The 16,573-nt window shown below is 64.9% G+C and overlaps 1 protein-coding gene and 1 long non-coding RNA gene across 8 annotated transcripts in view; one reads left to right on the forward strand and one right to left on the reverse strand.

The window, feature by feature from the left end:
• SBNO2 (strawberry notch homolog 2) overlaps positions 1-16,573 on the reverse strand; it is a 56,681-nt gene that overhangs the window by 19,391 nt on the left and 20,717 nt on the right. For 5 of the 7 annotated variants that reach the window (XM_023644318.2, XM_070272309.1, XM_023644317.2 and 2 more), the window contains exons 3-5: positions 13,898-13,971; positions 13,251-13,362; positions 237-398 (exon numbers count right to left, since the gene is read on the reverse strand). In XM_023644318.2, coding sequence (XP_023500086.1) covers positions 237-398; positions 13,251-13,362; positions 13,898-13,971 — 348 coding nt within the window. Of the gene's footprint in view, positions 1-236; positions 399-4,600; positions 4,736-13,250; positions 13,363-13,897; positions 13,972-16,573 lie in introns of those variants that run through there. The other 2 variants (XM_023644322.2, XM_023644323.2) reach the window with 1 other exon arrangement.
• LOC138924927 (uncharacterized) lies at positions 4,685-6,390 on the forward strand. The gene is made up of 2 exons (XR_011440303.1): positions 4,685-4,812; positions 5,952-6,390. It is a non-coding gene; the product is annotated as an uncharacterized lncRNA (long non-coding RNA).

The following is a 16,573-nucleotide window of genomic DNA, read 5'->3' on the forward strand; positions in this document are numbered from 1 at the left end:
AGGACGTGGAGGTCCAGCCACCGGAGGCAGCGAGAGGACCTTCTGCAGGAGGAGGGGTGAGGAGACGGGTGCAGGAGCTCCTCCCACCCAGCCCTGCATTTCCTGGGCCGCACAGGGAGCGTGACGATTCTCAACTGACCATCTCGTCGGTGTCTGTCAACAGCCCGGACCTGCACCCAGCCTGAGGACGGGGCCCAAGGCCGGCTGCCGGCACGGAGGCCGAGGGGTGTGCGCACCTTGTCGTGGGCGGAGGGGCCAGTGTTCACGTCCCAGATGGTGGGCACCTGGCTGAGGCTGTCGGCAGGCAGGAAGTCGTGAGTGTCCGCGATGTCGGAGAGGGAGTCCACGGACGAGGAGAAGATGGAGGCGTTGGAGAGGTCATCGAGGTACGAGGAGTCCTGCAAGACAGGCCGGGTGAGGAGGTGCCCAGAGAGCGTCCACACGCGGGGGGTGCACAGAGCCTGTCCACCCACACGCTGGAACACGATGCAGCCGTGACGAGGAGCGAGGCCCTGACACAGCCGCACGTGGACGGACCTGAACACATGACACTCAGAGAAAGAAGCAGACACAGAAGGACACACGGCGTGTGACCCCATTGACGTGAAACGTCCAGAACAGGCAGATCCACAGACAGAGAGTGGGTTCGTGGGTGCCGGGGGTAGGGGTTGGCTGATGGGAACGGGGCCTCTCTTTGGCGTGATGGAATGTTCTGGAACTAGATAGAGGTGGTACATGCATTACTCTGAACAGACTGAGAATACTGAATTCTGCACTTTAAGTGGGTGAGTCGCACGGTACCTGACTGCATGTCGACAAAGGTGTTTAATCAATAAAGGAAAAAAGCAGGGCTGAGAGCGCGGAGCCCGCGCGGGCAGCAGCGGGAGGCAGTGGCGCACTGGAGGGCTGTCAGGAGGTGGGAGCAAGGCAGGGGGCCCCCGTCCTGCCCTGCCTCCCCGGGTCATACACAACGTGAGCTTGTGTGCACCTAGCCTGCACTAGATGGGGGGAACAGACAGGAACCGGCCCCTCAGGGCTCCCGGACCAGTGGGGAATGAAACCCCAGCCAGAGTCCCCGGCAGCGCCCCCTGGGTCGGGGTGCCCACGCTGCCCACCGCCTGGAAGGCAGTGGGTGCCTACTTTGCAGACAGGTACCCTGAGCGCCCCGGAGCTGGGGAAGGTGCAGCAGCCCTCAGCGGCCCCCCACAGGGAGGGTGACCCCCACAGGGGGAGCCCCCAAGGCTCTCCCAGCCTGACTGCTGTGGGCAGAGCCGGCCCAGCCGTGGCTACAGAGAGCTGGGTCAGTTGACATTTGGCCCCGACACATTTCAGGTCAGTGGGCGGGAGCAGTTCCCAAGCAGGGCAGTGGCCGGTGGGGACGGCAGACGCCACACAGAGGAGCAGTGGAGGGGCGCCCTCCGGGAGCCCCCAGACCCTGTGCACCATGACCGTGTCAGCCATGTGGGCCCGTTAACGGGCCGTGGCCGGGCAGCAGGGGCGCCGGGGGCACGTGTCCCACTAACCAGCGGGGAAGGCCAGGAGGGCAGACGGGGCTGACTGGCAGGTGTCTCAGGGCCCTAGGGCTCATTGGTGGACTCTGGGGAGCCGGGGGACGCCTGGGCCCAGAGCCCAGCCTGATGTGCCCACTCAGGCCTCGAGGCCACTGCTGAGCTGGCTTCTGGGGGCAGAGGGCAGATCACTGAGAACAAGTCCCCGGCCCGGCCTGTGCCAGGCCTGCCCCACGCCCCCCGTGAGTCCCCTCCCATCGATCTGTGTCAGAATCAGATCCCTATTCCTGGGGTGGGAGGCTGGCTCCAGGTGACACCATCCAGCTTCCCAGAGCTCTGTGCTCAGACACCGGCGCACATGGGGGTGGGGGGATGGGACCAGGCCCACCCAGCAGCCTCCCTGGGGTTGGCTGGATGCAGGAGCCTCGGTCTGCCCATCCACGGGCTAGGGTCAGTCCTGGTGCTGGCCGGGGGTCAGGGGCCATGTGGGAAAGACCACTCTTGGCCAAGTCAGCTGGTATGAGGCTGGGGGCTTTGATAGGATGCCTCCCACCGGCCCCAGGATGCCTTGGCCACCCGTGCAGGGGAAGGGGGTGACCGCTCACTTCTGTGGGGTGCAAGGAGAGAGCTCTGACCACAGGCCTCTCCTCGCCCCTGCCCCTGGCTCCATCCAGCACAGAACCCGGGGGCACACCCCAGCCTCCCCACCACAACTCCAGCCGGCAGGGCCCAGCGGTGTCCTGGGCAAGTCCAGGCGAGGAGGTGAGGCCTGCAGCTGCCCAATCGGGAGACAGATGGCAGCTGGCAGGACCGGCTTGGGCACGGGTGGCCTGGGAAGGTTTATGAAGCCCCACCCCTAAGCTCAAGACAGACGCAGGAGGGCACGCCAGCCCCAGGAGCAGAAGGGGTGCACCATGACATACCTCGGGGCACCCGGCACCCTCACACGAGAGCGACAACTGGCCAGAGCAGCCTTCTTGGGGGGAAACTGAGGCAGCGGTGTGCAGGTCTGGCCCTGCCTACCCTGAGGCTTGCTCTCTGCCTGCTGGGACCTCCTCTGGGCTCCACCCCATCCGAGGGCAGCTGGGGTCCAAGGTGGCCCGGCCTGAGTATAGTGGACGATGCCAGGAAAGGCCAGGTCACGGAAGCCAGCCACCTGGCCCCCCGTGAAGTGATGGAGCAGAGACCCCAGAGATCCCTGCAGGCAGGCCAGGTGGGGTCTGGGTACAGGGGAGGTGGCCGCATGTGTCTGCAGAATCCCTCTGGGGCCACATCTGAGTGTGGCCTTCCCAGTGGGCGCCACCCGAGCCTGTGTGACAACAGCCCCCGGGGCCGTCAAGTTGGAGGCCCTGCTTCCCAAGGGCCCAACAGTCACCACATGGTGGGCAGGACCGCGGGGTCCAGCCCTGACAAGGGCAGAGGAGGAGGACCAGCAAAGGGCGCTGCTCAGAGTACCCCACCCTCTGTAAGGGCTGCACACGGTGGGCCTTCCCGAGGACGGTGCAGAGGGGGGACCCCAACGTAGGGGCCCGAGCAGCCCCCCCCAGGAGGTCAGGGACCCCCAGCAGCGAGGAGCCACGTGGACGGCAGGGCACATACCCCGGAGGTCTTCCTCCCGATAACCTATTGCCCTTCAGTGGGTCCCGAGAAAACAGGAGATGGACCCCAGGGAGGGCGTCCTGCCCACTCCTGCCCAGTGCCTCTTCCGATGGCCCCGGGAGCCCATGCGAGGGACGTCACAGGAACCGTCCTGGCCCAGAGAGGACTGAGGAGCCGTGGTGCCTGCGTGCCACATGGGGTCCCAATGGGGTCCCAGGACAGGGGAGGACCCCAGGAGAACACAGGAGTGCGACGAAAGCGGGGCCCCGGGTTCACGAAATGCACCAGCCCCGGCTCAGCGCCAGGAGCACGTCCGGCTCCAGCGTGCGGCGTGAGCAACGGGGGGCTCCGAGCCGCCTTCCCGCCGTCTCCGTGACTCCTGAACTCCTCTGAGACAAAGCCTGTTTAAAAAGTGGGGGCTCTCTCCTCACCCTGTGGACACTGCACCCACCAGATGCCCTGACCAACCGGCCAGTGAGAATCGAGAGGTGAGGGGAGGTGGGGCCGCACGTGGCCACCGGGGGTCAGGGGGAGGTGGGGTTCCCAGGGGTCCCTCCCAGCTCACCCCTGTGTGGGTGGGGGTGAGAGTGGACCCTGCCTCACAGGCTGCCGGCCCGCCTGCGTGGGGCCCTGACGCCCAGCAGCCCTCCAAGGTACGCCCAGCCCAGATCGCCCCCCAGGGCCCCCACCCCAAGTGCCTCCTCCCAGGACCACAAGCCCCCACCTGGCTCCTTCCATGCAGCCCCCGAGTGGGCAGGGAGCTGGCTGGTACCCCTGACAGTTCTGAGGGACCAGGAGGGCATGGTGTCACCAGCTGCTGTGCCCGTATCTCCAGCATTTCGGGGGTCCCTGGACCAGGCGAGGAGCTGGCGGGACCCCGTGGAGCTGCCCATGCAGTAGCCCTGCGGCCTCAACCAAGTGGGACGGATGGTCCCCCAAGATGTGGCTCTGGGCCTCCCCCGTGGGGCTTCAGATGCTCAGCACCCCTCTCGGCCCGGGAAGCCGACCCCAGACACCCTGCACAGACGGGTTTTCTCACCGCGGGCAGCTGGACGCCCGCCTGGGTCCGTGGGAGCCCACAGAGGGACGGGACCTGTTCCCACCTGTCAGCCAGAGCCAACCACAAAGGCGCCCCCCCACCTCGCACGGCGACTCTGAGGACACCGAGAGCCCACAAGACACTCAAAGTCCCGACGCTCCCAGGAGCCTCGGGGCAGGAACAATGGGGGGGGCGGCAAGACGTGCGGGGGGGTGCGGCATGTGGCTGTCCCCTCCCGCCACAACAAGCACTTTCGTTTTGAGGCCGTCCTCCTGGGCCGTCCCACAAGCCCAGGGTCCCCACATCACTCGCTGCCAGAAAGCAGGCGGGAGCAGGGCGGAGAGGAGGGGGCCCCAGCTCGGTGGGTCCCAGCAGTTCCACAGGTGGAGCCAGGGGGCCGGGTCCCGCCCCCCAGAGCCGGAGCCGGCGCCGAGCAGAGCGGCCGGCGCGTTACCTTGTTGAGAGCCGCGAACTGCAGCCAGAGCTGCAGCTGGGACATGGCGTGGCCGCCGGGTGTCCTGGCTGGCGGCGGGAGCGGCTCCCGCATGACCGCGGCCGGCGGCGGAAGCTCGCTCTCAGCCCAGCTGCATTTACATGTTGGTTTAGTCACCCCGGGCGCCGACTTCCCCTCAGGCCGGCTGACTTTCAGGAAATGATGCCTGCCTGGTAAGTCAGGGCGATTCCTGGCAGAGCGCGGAGAATTACTGTACGGGGCGGAATCTAGCCACAGACGGCTGTCAACAACGCCGCCCGCCTGCCCGCCCCCCACAGGCGCACCCTGCCGGCCAGCCCCCCGAGGCTGTGGCCAGACCCCCGCAGGCACTTGAGGGCCTGGCTGGGAGGCCCAGGCAGGCTCCTCCCGGCCCTGGCCTCGGTTTCCCCAGACTGCTGGTGCACTGGGTTCTGCTCACCTGCCCCCCTTGCCAGCTAAGCTGGGCAGGGACCCGCAGCTGGTCCCCGTGTACCCACAACCGTGACTCTAAGGGGCACAGGCCCCTGCGTCACAGAGAGGAAACAGGTCCAGCCCACCCCTCCACCTCCCACGCCCCCCAGGCCCAGCCTGCAGCTCCTGAGCCTGGACCCGAGGCCAACACCGGCCTCCCGGGGCTCACCCCAGGGCCTTTGCCCATGCTGTGCCCCCATCTGGAGGGTTCCCACCCTGCTCCTTCTCCTGGAGCCCTGCCAAGGGACCGGGTGTCCCTGGAGGCCCTGTTCTTCCCCTCCCCGCCTGCTCGGTGACCCTCAGCTCAGTACAGAGGGCGGGTAGCAGGCAGGGCTGGTGGGTGTGGCACAGACACCCGTCCCTCAGGAAACAACTGTTCGTTGCAGAACACCTGCTTTCAGGGACGGCTCTGACGTCGGGGCCGTCACTCAGCCGCAAGGAGGGGCTGGCAGGCGTGCCTCCCTGCTCCTGCCCAGCAGTCATGGGCGCACACGGGAACGCGTGGTCGTGGGGTCCGACACGGCAGACGCAAGGAGGCCACCCTGGCAGCCCCCGCCCTGTCCCCACCCACAGCCGTGGGGCAACACAAACCCCCACAAGGGAGCGATTGCGGCTGAACACCCTGCCATGACGCAGCCGCTATGGCTGGGTCACCAAGCCAGACAAAGACAGCGTGGGGACCACAGGGAGACGCGCGCAGACCCCAGCTGACCCTGTCCACACACGCTGGGGCCCGGCTCAGACCCGGGAGCCAGTGCTGGAGGATCGAGGAGGTGGAACAGGGGGCGGGCGGTCTCCCTGGGACGGTCGGCAGGTGCTCAGGAAGCTCAGTGGTCACCACGGCCTGCAATTCCGCTCCCAGGCATGCGCCCGAGAGAAACGCACACGTGTCCACATGGACCTGCACACAGACCTGCACACGTGCACCACCGTGGCACAATGCACAACAGCCAGACACAACCCCAGTGTCCATCGACAGGTGAATGGATCCACACACGTGTCCCCCCACACGCTGGAATATGACACAGCCGTGAAGAGGAGCGAGGCCCTGACACAGCTGCACATGGATGGACCTGAACACACAACGCTCAGGGAGAGAAGCAGACACAGAAGGACACACGGCGTGTGACCCCATGGACATGAAACGTCCAGAACAGGCCGATCCACAAACAGAGAGCGGGCTCGTGGGGGCCGGGGGCTGGGGAGGGGGTGGGGCTGATGCTGATGGGGCAGGGTTTCTTCTAGGGTGATGGAATATTCTGGAATTACATAAAGGTGATGAATACACAGCTTTGAAAATACTTTAAAATGGTGAATTTTAAAATATGCAAACTTAACCTCAACTTCAGAAAGAACTACTAGAAACTGAAATGAAAAGAAGACGTACAAAGCATAAACACAAACATGTTACTAGATTTAAGTGACGTAAGATTTGCAAGTTGCCAGCAAAGTTTCTAAACTGTGTCTGGCCCCCATATCTCGTCACCAGACAGCTGGCCAACCGGCAAGGTGACACTGAGGAGACGGGGAAGCCAGGGGATGGCTGGGGGTCCCACGACAAGGAGAGGCCCCGCCTGGGGGTCCTTACCCGCTGGGCACCCGGCCACCTCGCCCGCCTGCCGCCCAGCCTGCCGACGGCTGTGCCCACCCTGGCGGCCACGGGCCATGGGTCTGCGATGGGACTGGACGGGGGTGGAGGGGCTGAACCGGGTCCGGGCAGAGGCCCCAGGAGAGGTCAAACTCGGTGACCCCCAGGATGTGGCTCCGTCCCTGTCTGGCTGTCTGAGCTGGGGGGCTGCCCTGCTGGCGGGACCCTCTCTGGCCCCCGGACTGCCCCTCCGCCGTGTGGCCAGGTTGGGCACAGAGGGGCTCTCTGGGGCTCTCGCCGCCTGGCTGTCCCCACCTGCCTCGGCCCGCTTCTCCCGCATCTAATGACCCGCCCCCCAAGCATAGTTAGGGCTCAGCCCCATTGGCCAGCCCACACGGCCAGCCTGGCCAGCCCCGAGGTGCAGCAAAGGAGACTGAGGCCAAGGGAGGGGTGGGCAGCACGCACCGGCAGACGGGTGGGAGGGCATGGCACGGCCCTCAGGCTCACCTCGCTGCTAGAATGTTCCCGCTCTGAAAGCTTGAACTATGCCCCTCAAAACGACACGTTCGAGGCCTGACCTCTGAGACCTGTGAAGGAATCTCGTCTGGAGACGAGGTCTTTGCGGACGGGTCGTTAAGATGAGGTCATGCTGGAGCGGGGCGGCCCCACTGCAATGACTGGTGTCCTTACAGGAGGGACATTTGGACACAGAAGAGCAAGTGACGACAGGGGAGGGGGGGGTGACGCAGCCACAAGCCAAGGACGCCTGGAGCCCCAGAGCCGGAAGAGGCAGGAAGGACCCTCCCCTGGAGCCTGCAGAGGGAGCGCGGCCCTGCGCCCCTTGACCTGGGACTTCCAGAACCATGAGGGGCACATCTCTGTGGTTTGAGCCACCCGGTGGGTGGCGCCGTGTTGGGGTGGCCCCGGGACGCTCATTTGGCTGCCCAGCGGCCCGAGCCGGCACAGCCAGGAGGGCCGGAGCCCTCGTTCAGTGGGACCCTGACGCAGGGCTTGCTGCAGGGTCCCCTCTAGGAGAACCTGCTCTGGGGCAGCTGGCGGCCCCCTGAACCCTCCCCACCTCCTTGTCCCTGGTTCCCGGTGCCTCAGTTTCCCTGCAGAGACCCCCCCCCCACCACCCACCCGAGACACCCACGCCCCTGCTCCTACTGGGCCTCAGCGCAGACCACAGCACGAGGGGCCTGTGCCCCTGCGAACCCAGGGCCTCCTGTGAGGAGGAGCTCGCGCCTGCTCCCGCCAGTGCCAGTAACTACTGGGAACCCGCTGGCGGGGGCGCCGAGGCCTCTGATCCCGCGAATCCATCTGCAGAGCAGTCGATGCCGCCCGCCCCTCGCCGGTGGGGAGCTGCCGAGAGTTTGCAAAGCACTTTTCTGGGCTGTGACCTCATCCTGGCTTCCCAGAAGCCCTGGGCTGGCAAATGGAAAGCGTCCTTATGGGTGGACGCAGGGCCCGGTGGAGATGCCTGGAGGGGACCCTCGGGGTGGACGCCCGCCCTGCTGGTTGTGTGAAGGGGGCTCGGCGCGTGGGAGAGAATGTTGTCAGGGTGGCACCTGCTCTGGGGGAACAAGCGTGCAGGGTGGTGGGGGACAGGCGCTGGGGGGCAGCGAGGGAGGGCAGGGCGGCCAGCCTGCAGACAGGACCCAGAGACCAGCATGGTGGAACCAGAGGACGGTGTGGAGGGGCAGGGGCAGGGAGGGCTGGAGGCATGAGGCGGGTCTGGATTGCTGAGTCCCTCACCCCCAACCCTGACCTCTAGATGTCCCCAAATAGCCCCCCAATCGGATCAGCCACGTCTGCAACATACGTCCACGCAAAAGCCCGTACAGAGATGTTCACAGCAGGACAATTCAGAATCGCCAAAAAGTGGAAACACCCAAATGTCCATCAGTCGATTATGGATCCACACGTGGCCCCCCACATGCTGCAGCCGTGAAGAGGAGCGAGGCCCTGACACAGCTGCACGTGGACGGACCTGAACACACGACGCTCAGGGAGAGAAGCAGACACAGAAGGACACACGGCGTGTGACCCCATGGACGAGAAACGTCCAGAACATGGAGATCCACAGACAGAGAGCGGGCTCGTGGGGGCCAGGGGCTGGGGAGGGGGTGGGGGTGATGCTGGTGGGGACGGGGTTCTTTTGGGGGATGGAGTGTTCTGGATTAGATAGAGGAATGGCTGCACAACCCTGTGAATTTACTAAAAGTCACCGAATCACATGATATGTGGATAATATCTCAATTAAAAAATAATGAAAAGAAGCCGCACAGCACACCCCCCAATGCACAGCACACCTGGGTGGGAAACCCCACGAGGGGCCCCTGGAGCTGTTCAGGTCACCAACCAGGGATGCGGGAGCCCGAGTGGCTCTGTGCCAAGGAAGTCGGAAAGAGAGGAGGCCCATCCTCAGGGAAGTGGGTGGCGTGGGGGCCGTGGCAGGGGAGGACGTGCTGATGGGGCGGCAGAGGGCCACAGGTAGCCCTGGGTGATGGGCAGTGGACAGTGACAGCCCGTGAGCCCATGCTGTCACTAACAATGACCGAACGAAGGAGGGCCAGCTCTCCCGCAGACGCCGCCAGCGGGGAAGCACAGAGGAGCGAGGGTTCGAGCGCTGCCACAGACACCTCAGGGACGGTTGGCGCAGACAGCACCCACCGATGGACAATGGTAAGGCCATCCCATCCTCAGCACGTGGGGCCGGGGACCTGCACAGCCTCCTGGCCTCTCCCAGGACGAGGGGAGAGGAACGACCTGTCGGTGGCCAGGGGAAGGACACGGTGGAGGCCGCCCCATCCAGGATCATGGTCAACATCACCAGCAACGAGACGCATCGGCCCTGGGGCCCAGGGACACCACGCCAAGGACACAGCCACCCATCAGTGGGATTCCTGCCGAGAACGCGGAACCCCCGCCTCAGCGCGAGGACCCCAGGCCAACCCAGGCCGAGGGACGCTCTGCCAATGACCGAGCGTCCCCTCCAAGCCTTATGCCGCGTGCGTCCGGGGCCCTGGCCTAGTCACTCGTGACAGCGAGGCCTAGGGGATGTGGGACGTCACATCACACACGACGTGCAGGGGGGGCCAGAGGACTGAGTGAGGGCGCTCGGGAATCCGTGGGGCTGTTTTTACAACTTTTCTGTAAATCTGGAGTATTTCAAAATTCTTTTTGTCGTGACAATCTTCAATCGTACAGAAAAGTGTTGGAACTAAATGGTCAGACAACCTCGGGGTGCACGGGAGGGCCTCCCGCACTGGAACCCGGGCCCTGGTTCTGGGACCTCCCAGGGGGACTCCACATGGTAGCGTAGTCAACCTGCCCCCAGGGGGCCTGGGCCTGGGCAGGCTTATGGGCAGGATCAACAGAGCGACCAAGGTCCCCAGAGGTTCTGTGATTCAGCTCAGGTGACAAGAAAAGGAGCGAGAGCTCAGTGAAGCCAGGGCCAACACCAACCACAGGTGTGGGGACCACAGGGGAAGTGCTCCAAGCCCCAAAGGGAAACGGGGGAGCAGCTTTCTCTTTGCAGGTGACAAGAATCACACAGGTCAACTCCTTTCTCTTTTTGCATTGGCCGCCAGGGAACTCAGAGCTCAAGTTTAGTTACTGGGAGGTTTAAGACCTGTGGGGTTATGTTCACTGCTCACCCCCAGACCAGCTCTGGGTTTCCGATTCCAGTTCCTTCTGATTTACACGGCAGCTGGGAATGTTTCTAGAACGTGCCACGACTCACAGGAGGGCTTCGCAGGCGTGTTGCTTTCCAGCCACCGCTGTAATAAGGTACTGCAAACTTGGTGGCTTAAAACAACAAACGTTTATTACCTCACAGTCCTGGCGTCGGGAGTCCGACAGGGTCCCACGGGGCTGAACCCCAGGGCAGGCAGGGCGGGTCCCCCCAGAGGCCCCAGGGGAGGAACGTGTCCCGCCTCCTCCAGCTTCCAGAGGCTCCATGTCCTGGGCTCGGGGCCCCTTCCTCCATCTGCACGGCCAGCAGTGCAGTGTCTCCATCTCTGTCTCTGACCCTCCTGCCTCCCTCTGCTCAGGACCCCGGGGTGACCCTGGGCCCCGGGAATCCAGGGTCACCCCCATCCCAGGGGCCTCGACTTAACCTGTCTGCAGAGTCCCCTCTGCCTCGTAAGGTGATCGGGATGAGGACAGGGACATCTTTGGGGCTGTCCCTGAGCTGGCCGCCATGACGATGCCATGAACCAGGAGCAGAGGGTGTCTGTGGTGGGTCCGGTGGGCCGCAGCTGATCTGTGAAAGGCCTCGAGTGCCAGGCTCTGGCCTCTTTCCCGCCTGAGTGGCAGGCCCAGGGGTCGGGGATTGGGGGAGGACGCTGACTGACAGGGCCTGGAGACCGCTGCCCCTAAATGAACTCTGGTCTCACGCCTGTCGGATCCCACACTTGGCATCGGGGTGATACTTTGTCTGGAGAACCTTCTGCTGCTTTGAAAGGCAGGTCTGGGTCTAGCTGCCCCCAGCAGGGGCGGGTGAAGTGAGGGCCGCAGCAGCACTCAGCAGGCACCAAGAAATACCTGGGGGGTGGAGGCGGCCGACCTGCAACGAGGGGCGACTCTGGGCAGCGCCTCCCCCATCGTGCGGCGGGAAGCGGCCGAGGCGCCCCAAGGGAGTCTCAGCCCGAGAAACCGCGTCGATTCTTGGCAGAGCCGGGGAGGCGGTGGGAGCCAAATGCATTAGAGATCGATGGGGGGGCGAGCACGGGCGGGGGGCTGGGGGTGGGTGGTCACAGGCAGAGCCCCCAAAGGCTCCCGCTGGCCCCAGACTCTGCATGCCCCGTGCCTCAGTGTCCTCGTCCATACAGCAGGTGACACCCCAGCTGAGGAAACGGCGTCAGAGACAAGTGTGGACGTGGAGTCATGTTGGGTACCCGGTGGAGGGGAATTTAACCAGAGCTCCAAGGAGCTGGGAGCTAAGCGCGGGCGCCAGCCCCAGAGTCCTGCGGACGAGCAAACGGCACAGACGCAGCGACGGGGAGAGGGTCTCGGGCCACCAGCCGGGGCGCCCTCGGAGGCTAAGCCCCACGGAGCCCTCCTCTCGCAGAGACCGAGCATGTCCCACGGGGAGGCCAAGGGTGTCCTCTTGTGCCGGCGGTCAGTGGAGGAAACATGTGTGCCTGGAAGGCCCACGTTGTTTTCCAGGCAGCCAAAAAAGGGTCACCAACGCGGGGGTTCCACGCAGACACGTTCGCTCCCACAGCCCCGAGAGCCCGGGGAGGGCCCTTCCTGCCTCTTCCGGCCCACGGGGCCCGGCCTGTGCCCCATCGCCTGGCCCTTGGGCTCCGCCGTCCTGCGGCCTCTGCTCCGTGCCTGCGTCTCCTCTTCTGTCCATACGGACCCGCTGGATTCAGAGCGCCCCGGCGTCACCCCAGCTTCCTCTTCAGTTCATTACACTTGCAGAGACCCTAGTTCCAAACAAAGTCCTGTCCTGAGGACCCAGGTGGCCCTGACTCGGGGGCACTGGCCACTGCAGCAGGTCCTCCGTCTCGCTGTCCGCCCGGTCCTGCCGCGGCCCCTGGGACGGACAGGGGGCCGGGCTCACGGTGTGAGTCGGCTGGACAGCCTGGTCAGGGTCCGGGCGAGTCCAGCAGGTCTGAACCGGCCAGTGTGTGCTGGGCCTCCCACAGCCTGTCACCCAGTGGGCGCCACGTGCCTGCTTTACAGGGGAAACGAGCGCCAGGCGCCCCTCACTCCTCAACGGGCGCCATCCCAGCAGGACGGCTCCCAAACTGCACACCGGGGCGCCCCTGGCCGCGGGAACCCACTTGGTCACCGAGTATTGAACCTTTTGCGGGAATCCCAGCACTGCTCGGGCCCCCGCAGGCCCCAGGTCGGCCGTGGCAGAGCTCAGGCGCCAGCAGCATCCAGTGCTTGGGCTCTTTCCGACAAGTGATCTCCGGCGTTTGGTCCTCGAGGGGCCGCCTGCCGTGAGCAGACACGGGCGCCACACGAGAACCCGGGGGCAAGGCCACGAGGGTGGGTCGCCCGATTCCTCAGGGGTGCCGAGCCGCCCCACACCCCCGAGAGAAGGAAATGAAGTCTCCTCTCTCCCTCCGTCTCGCGGGGTCACGTTTTGAGACGGCTGATGAGGTTTTCGGATGTAAGCACTGGCTGTGGCGTTTGGACCTGGCGGGCGACGCGGCAGGCGGCACACAGACCCTCACGGAGATGCTAATGTGCCAGGCGGGGCGAGCGCGGGGCCTCCGCGGGCAGGGAGGGGGCGCTGAGGTTTGGGGAAGGTGACTCGGCGCTCTGGGACCCGGCCTGGAACCCACACACAACAGGACGGGCTCCCGTCCTTCGTTACGTGACCTCCGACCTGGCTTTCCCGCGGCGGGGAAGTCGCCTGTGACGGATCCAGAAAGTGAGACAGCGATTCAGGAGCTCCCGGCCGGGTTGGGGCACGGGGCACGGCTGTTCCCAAAACACAAGCCACGTCCCCACAGCACCGGAGAAACCCACGTGGCCCACGGTGAGCCGAGGTCCGGGCCGCCCTGAGATGCGGCAGGGGCCGCCCGGGCGGGTGCTGGGCCCGCCTCCTACCTGAGGAAAGTCTCCGCTCTTTGGTAGGAAGCTGGAGGCGGCAGCCGCGGGGCCATAGCTGGTGTCTGTGCAGGGCTGGTCCACAATGCAGGAGGCGGAGTTCACGAACGGGCTGGAGGGAGAGACGGCAGAAAGTGAGCAGCAGGGCGTAGGGGCACAGCCCTCCCCACTCTGCATGCAGGACGGCAGTGCTCTGGGAAAACCCCGCGGTTCTGTGTGTGTGTGCTTCTAGGCCCTTTGCACAGGACATTCTGTGGCCTGGTTCTGGACCTGGATGCCCTGACAAACTCCTACTTACTCTTCAAAACCCAGCCCACTGTTGCCCTCCACAGGAAGGTGCCCTCCCAGCTCCTTTTAGCCCTGAAGTTTCTCACCTCCCGCAGCCTGGCATCACCCTCCCTGGTTCCTCATTCCCACTCCCTCTGCCCTGCCCCCCTGGCCGGTTCTCACGGAGACAGATCACAGCTGGTCAGTCTCAGCTGCCATGCAGCCAAGGCCCGGCCCATGGGCCCCTCAGCAGGATGCTGAAGCCCCCCAGCTGTAGCTCTATTTTCGTTTAACCCATGACTACGGAGCAAAGGCCCCAGGGAGGGGGGTGTGAGGCCAGCCAGCAGGACACACTCAGACCCGGGGCCCAGGGCACTTACTGGCTCTCACTGGAGAAGGCTGCATACGGCGAGGGCGAGCAGGTGGGCCACCACGGGTAGTGCAGCATGGCGTCCTGAAACAGAGGGGTGCGGAGTCAGGCGGAGGCGTGCCCGGCCCTGGCCCGGCTGTGCCGGGGTCAAGAGCCAGGGCTCCATGGTCCAGGTACACGCTGGGTCACCTGGGAGTTACTTAACCGCTCTGTGCTTCCGTTTCCCCGTCTGCACGGCAGAATCGGCTGCCAGGGTCACAGTGAAGACGAACGTGTCCCTCAGTACATACGCAGGGCTCCATATGGGGCAGGGGGACGGGCGGGCGTGGAGCGGCAGACTGCCAGCCCACGGAGGCTCTGACCCACCAGGCCTGGGAACGTGCATTTCACAAGGACCCCAGGATCTGACTTGGAGGCCCCCATTCTAGAGATGGAGGACGTGACCACACACAAGGCGAGGCCCCCATGAGAAAGACGTGCAGCCCGCCTCGGGGAGAGGGGACTTCTCAGAGGGGTGGCAGCCTCGGCCAGAGCAAGGGGCTCCCACCAGCACCGTGGACAGGCCCCTGCCCCGGACAGCCCTCACGGCTCAACGCCTCCCAGGCGGGTTGGGAACCTGGCCTTCTCAGCTCCCACGGGCCGAGGGAGCTCTTGGCGTCGACCAAGCCTCTTTGGCCCAAGAGCACGGCACAGGCTGGGGTTCTGGGAACCAGCTTTGGGAAACACCAGTGGGTAGCTGGCTAGGGGAACCTGAGGTCAGCAGGGGCACCAGGAGCCCTGCAATGGGGTCTGACAGGCCCAGCTCGGGGATGTGGCACCGTGGACACTCATGCCTCTCTGCAGAATGAGGGTGGTGCGTCCCATCTTCACACGAGGGCCTGCCCAGCCAGGGTCCCCTCCCCTAAATCGCCCGCTGTCCCCCAGCCAGCCCCACCCACAACATGGCCGGCATGGGACCCCATCAGGGAGGCCCCCCCTGTCACTGAGGAGAGGCCTGCTGGCTGCGGTCACCAGCCCTGCTTGTCCCTGCTGGCCCAGCAGCCCCTCACCAACCCACGCAAGTCCTGCTCTGGCGAGGCCGCGGCTTTCGCCCTCTACACGGGACTCCCTAACCGTGAGCCCGGAACCAGCTCAGATGGCCCCGACCGCCTCGGCGCCCTCCTGCTCCCTCACCGGCGAGGGCAGGGGCCCCCTGTGACTTCCCATCACTGTGCCCCACCCCTGGCCCCCTGTAGGGGCCCACCAGCGTCCAGATGTCCAGCCCCCGAGAACCAGTGTGAGGAAGAAGGGGCGAGGCGGGGGCAAGGGACACGCTATCGCCTGGCAGAGGCGCCGCGGCCGTGCCTGCTTTGTTTTCGCACAGGCTACAAAATCAAAAACATCACAATAAAGAGTTGGGGGGAAAGGAAGCCCAGGGCAGCTCCCAGCACAACAGCGGCCGGGGGAGAGCAGGGTGGGGTCTTCCCAGGAACGCCCATTTCTCCCCAGGGCTCTGGTCCAGTGTCACTTCCCCCCTCCAACCCTGTTTGAGAAGAGAAATCCAGCCCCAGAGAGGGACATGACCTTCCCAAGGCCACGGGCACTTCCGGAACATTCTGGAGCAGAACTCTGACTCCAGACCGCGCTTGGCCTCCTGGATGAACTAGAGTAAAGGGCCTCGGAGTGCGGACAGCACCTTCGCCAGGCCAGGCCAGGGAGCAGGCTGCACTGTGGGCCCAGAAGGGGCGCAGCTTCTGGGGGCTGTGGGGGGCTTCCAGGGCAGGAAGGACCAAGGGCGTCCTTGGCTCACCAACCATATCCGCCTGCACCCAGACCGGCCTGGCACTGCCCTTGCAGAGCCCCCAGGCCAGGGATCCCCAGGTCCTCAAGGACCTCATGCTGGGGACGTAGGACGCCAGGGGTCACTTGTGGCTTTGTCTACCCAGCCCCCCAACCTCCTCCCCCAACATGCAGCTCTGGTGACGATGCCAATCAAGGACACCCAAGTCCCACCCCATGGGGGGAATGGGCTGCACCACATGGCCAGCCAATCAGAGCCTGCCTGTTGATTTTCTACTTGCAGCCAGAGGGGGTGGCTCCACCTTTAGAAGGCAGGCCCTAGTAAATGATTGGTCCAGAGATGGGCACCTGACCCTGGCCAGCCAATCAGAGCCTGCCTGGGGATTTCCTACTTGCAGCCAGAGGGGGTGGTTCCTTCTCTTCAGAGGGTAGGCCCCTGGAACACGATCGGTCCAGACATGGACACCTGACCCTGGCCAGCCAATCAGAGCCTGCCTGGGGATTTTCTACTTGCAGCCAGAGGGGGTGGTTCCTTCTCTTCAGAGGGTAGGCCCCTGGAACACGATCGGTCCAGACATGGACACCTGACCCTGGCCAGCCAATCAGAGCCTGCCTGGGGATTTCCTACTTGCAGCCAGAGGGGGTGGTTCCTTCTCTTCAGAGGGTAGGCCCCTGGAACACGATCGGTCCAGACATGGACACCTGACCCTGGCCAGCCAATCAGAGCCTGCCTGGGGATTTTCTACTTGCAGCCAGAGGGGGTGGCTCCACCTTTAGAAGGCAGGCCCTAGTAAATGATTGGTCCAGAGATGGGCACCTGACCCTGGCCAGCCAATCAGAGCCTGCCTGGGGATTTCCTACTTGCAGCCAGAGGGGGTGGTTCCTTCTCTTCAGAGGGTAGGCCCCT

The sequence above is a fragment of the Equus caballus genome, chromosome 7 (assembly GCF_041296265.1).
Source record: "Equus caballus isolate H_3958 breed thoroughbred chromosome 7, TB-T2T, whole genome shotgun sequence".
NCBI classification, from domain to species: Eukaryota; Metazoa; Chordata; class Mammalia; order Perissodactyla; family Equidae; genus Equus; species Equus caballus.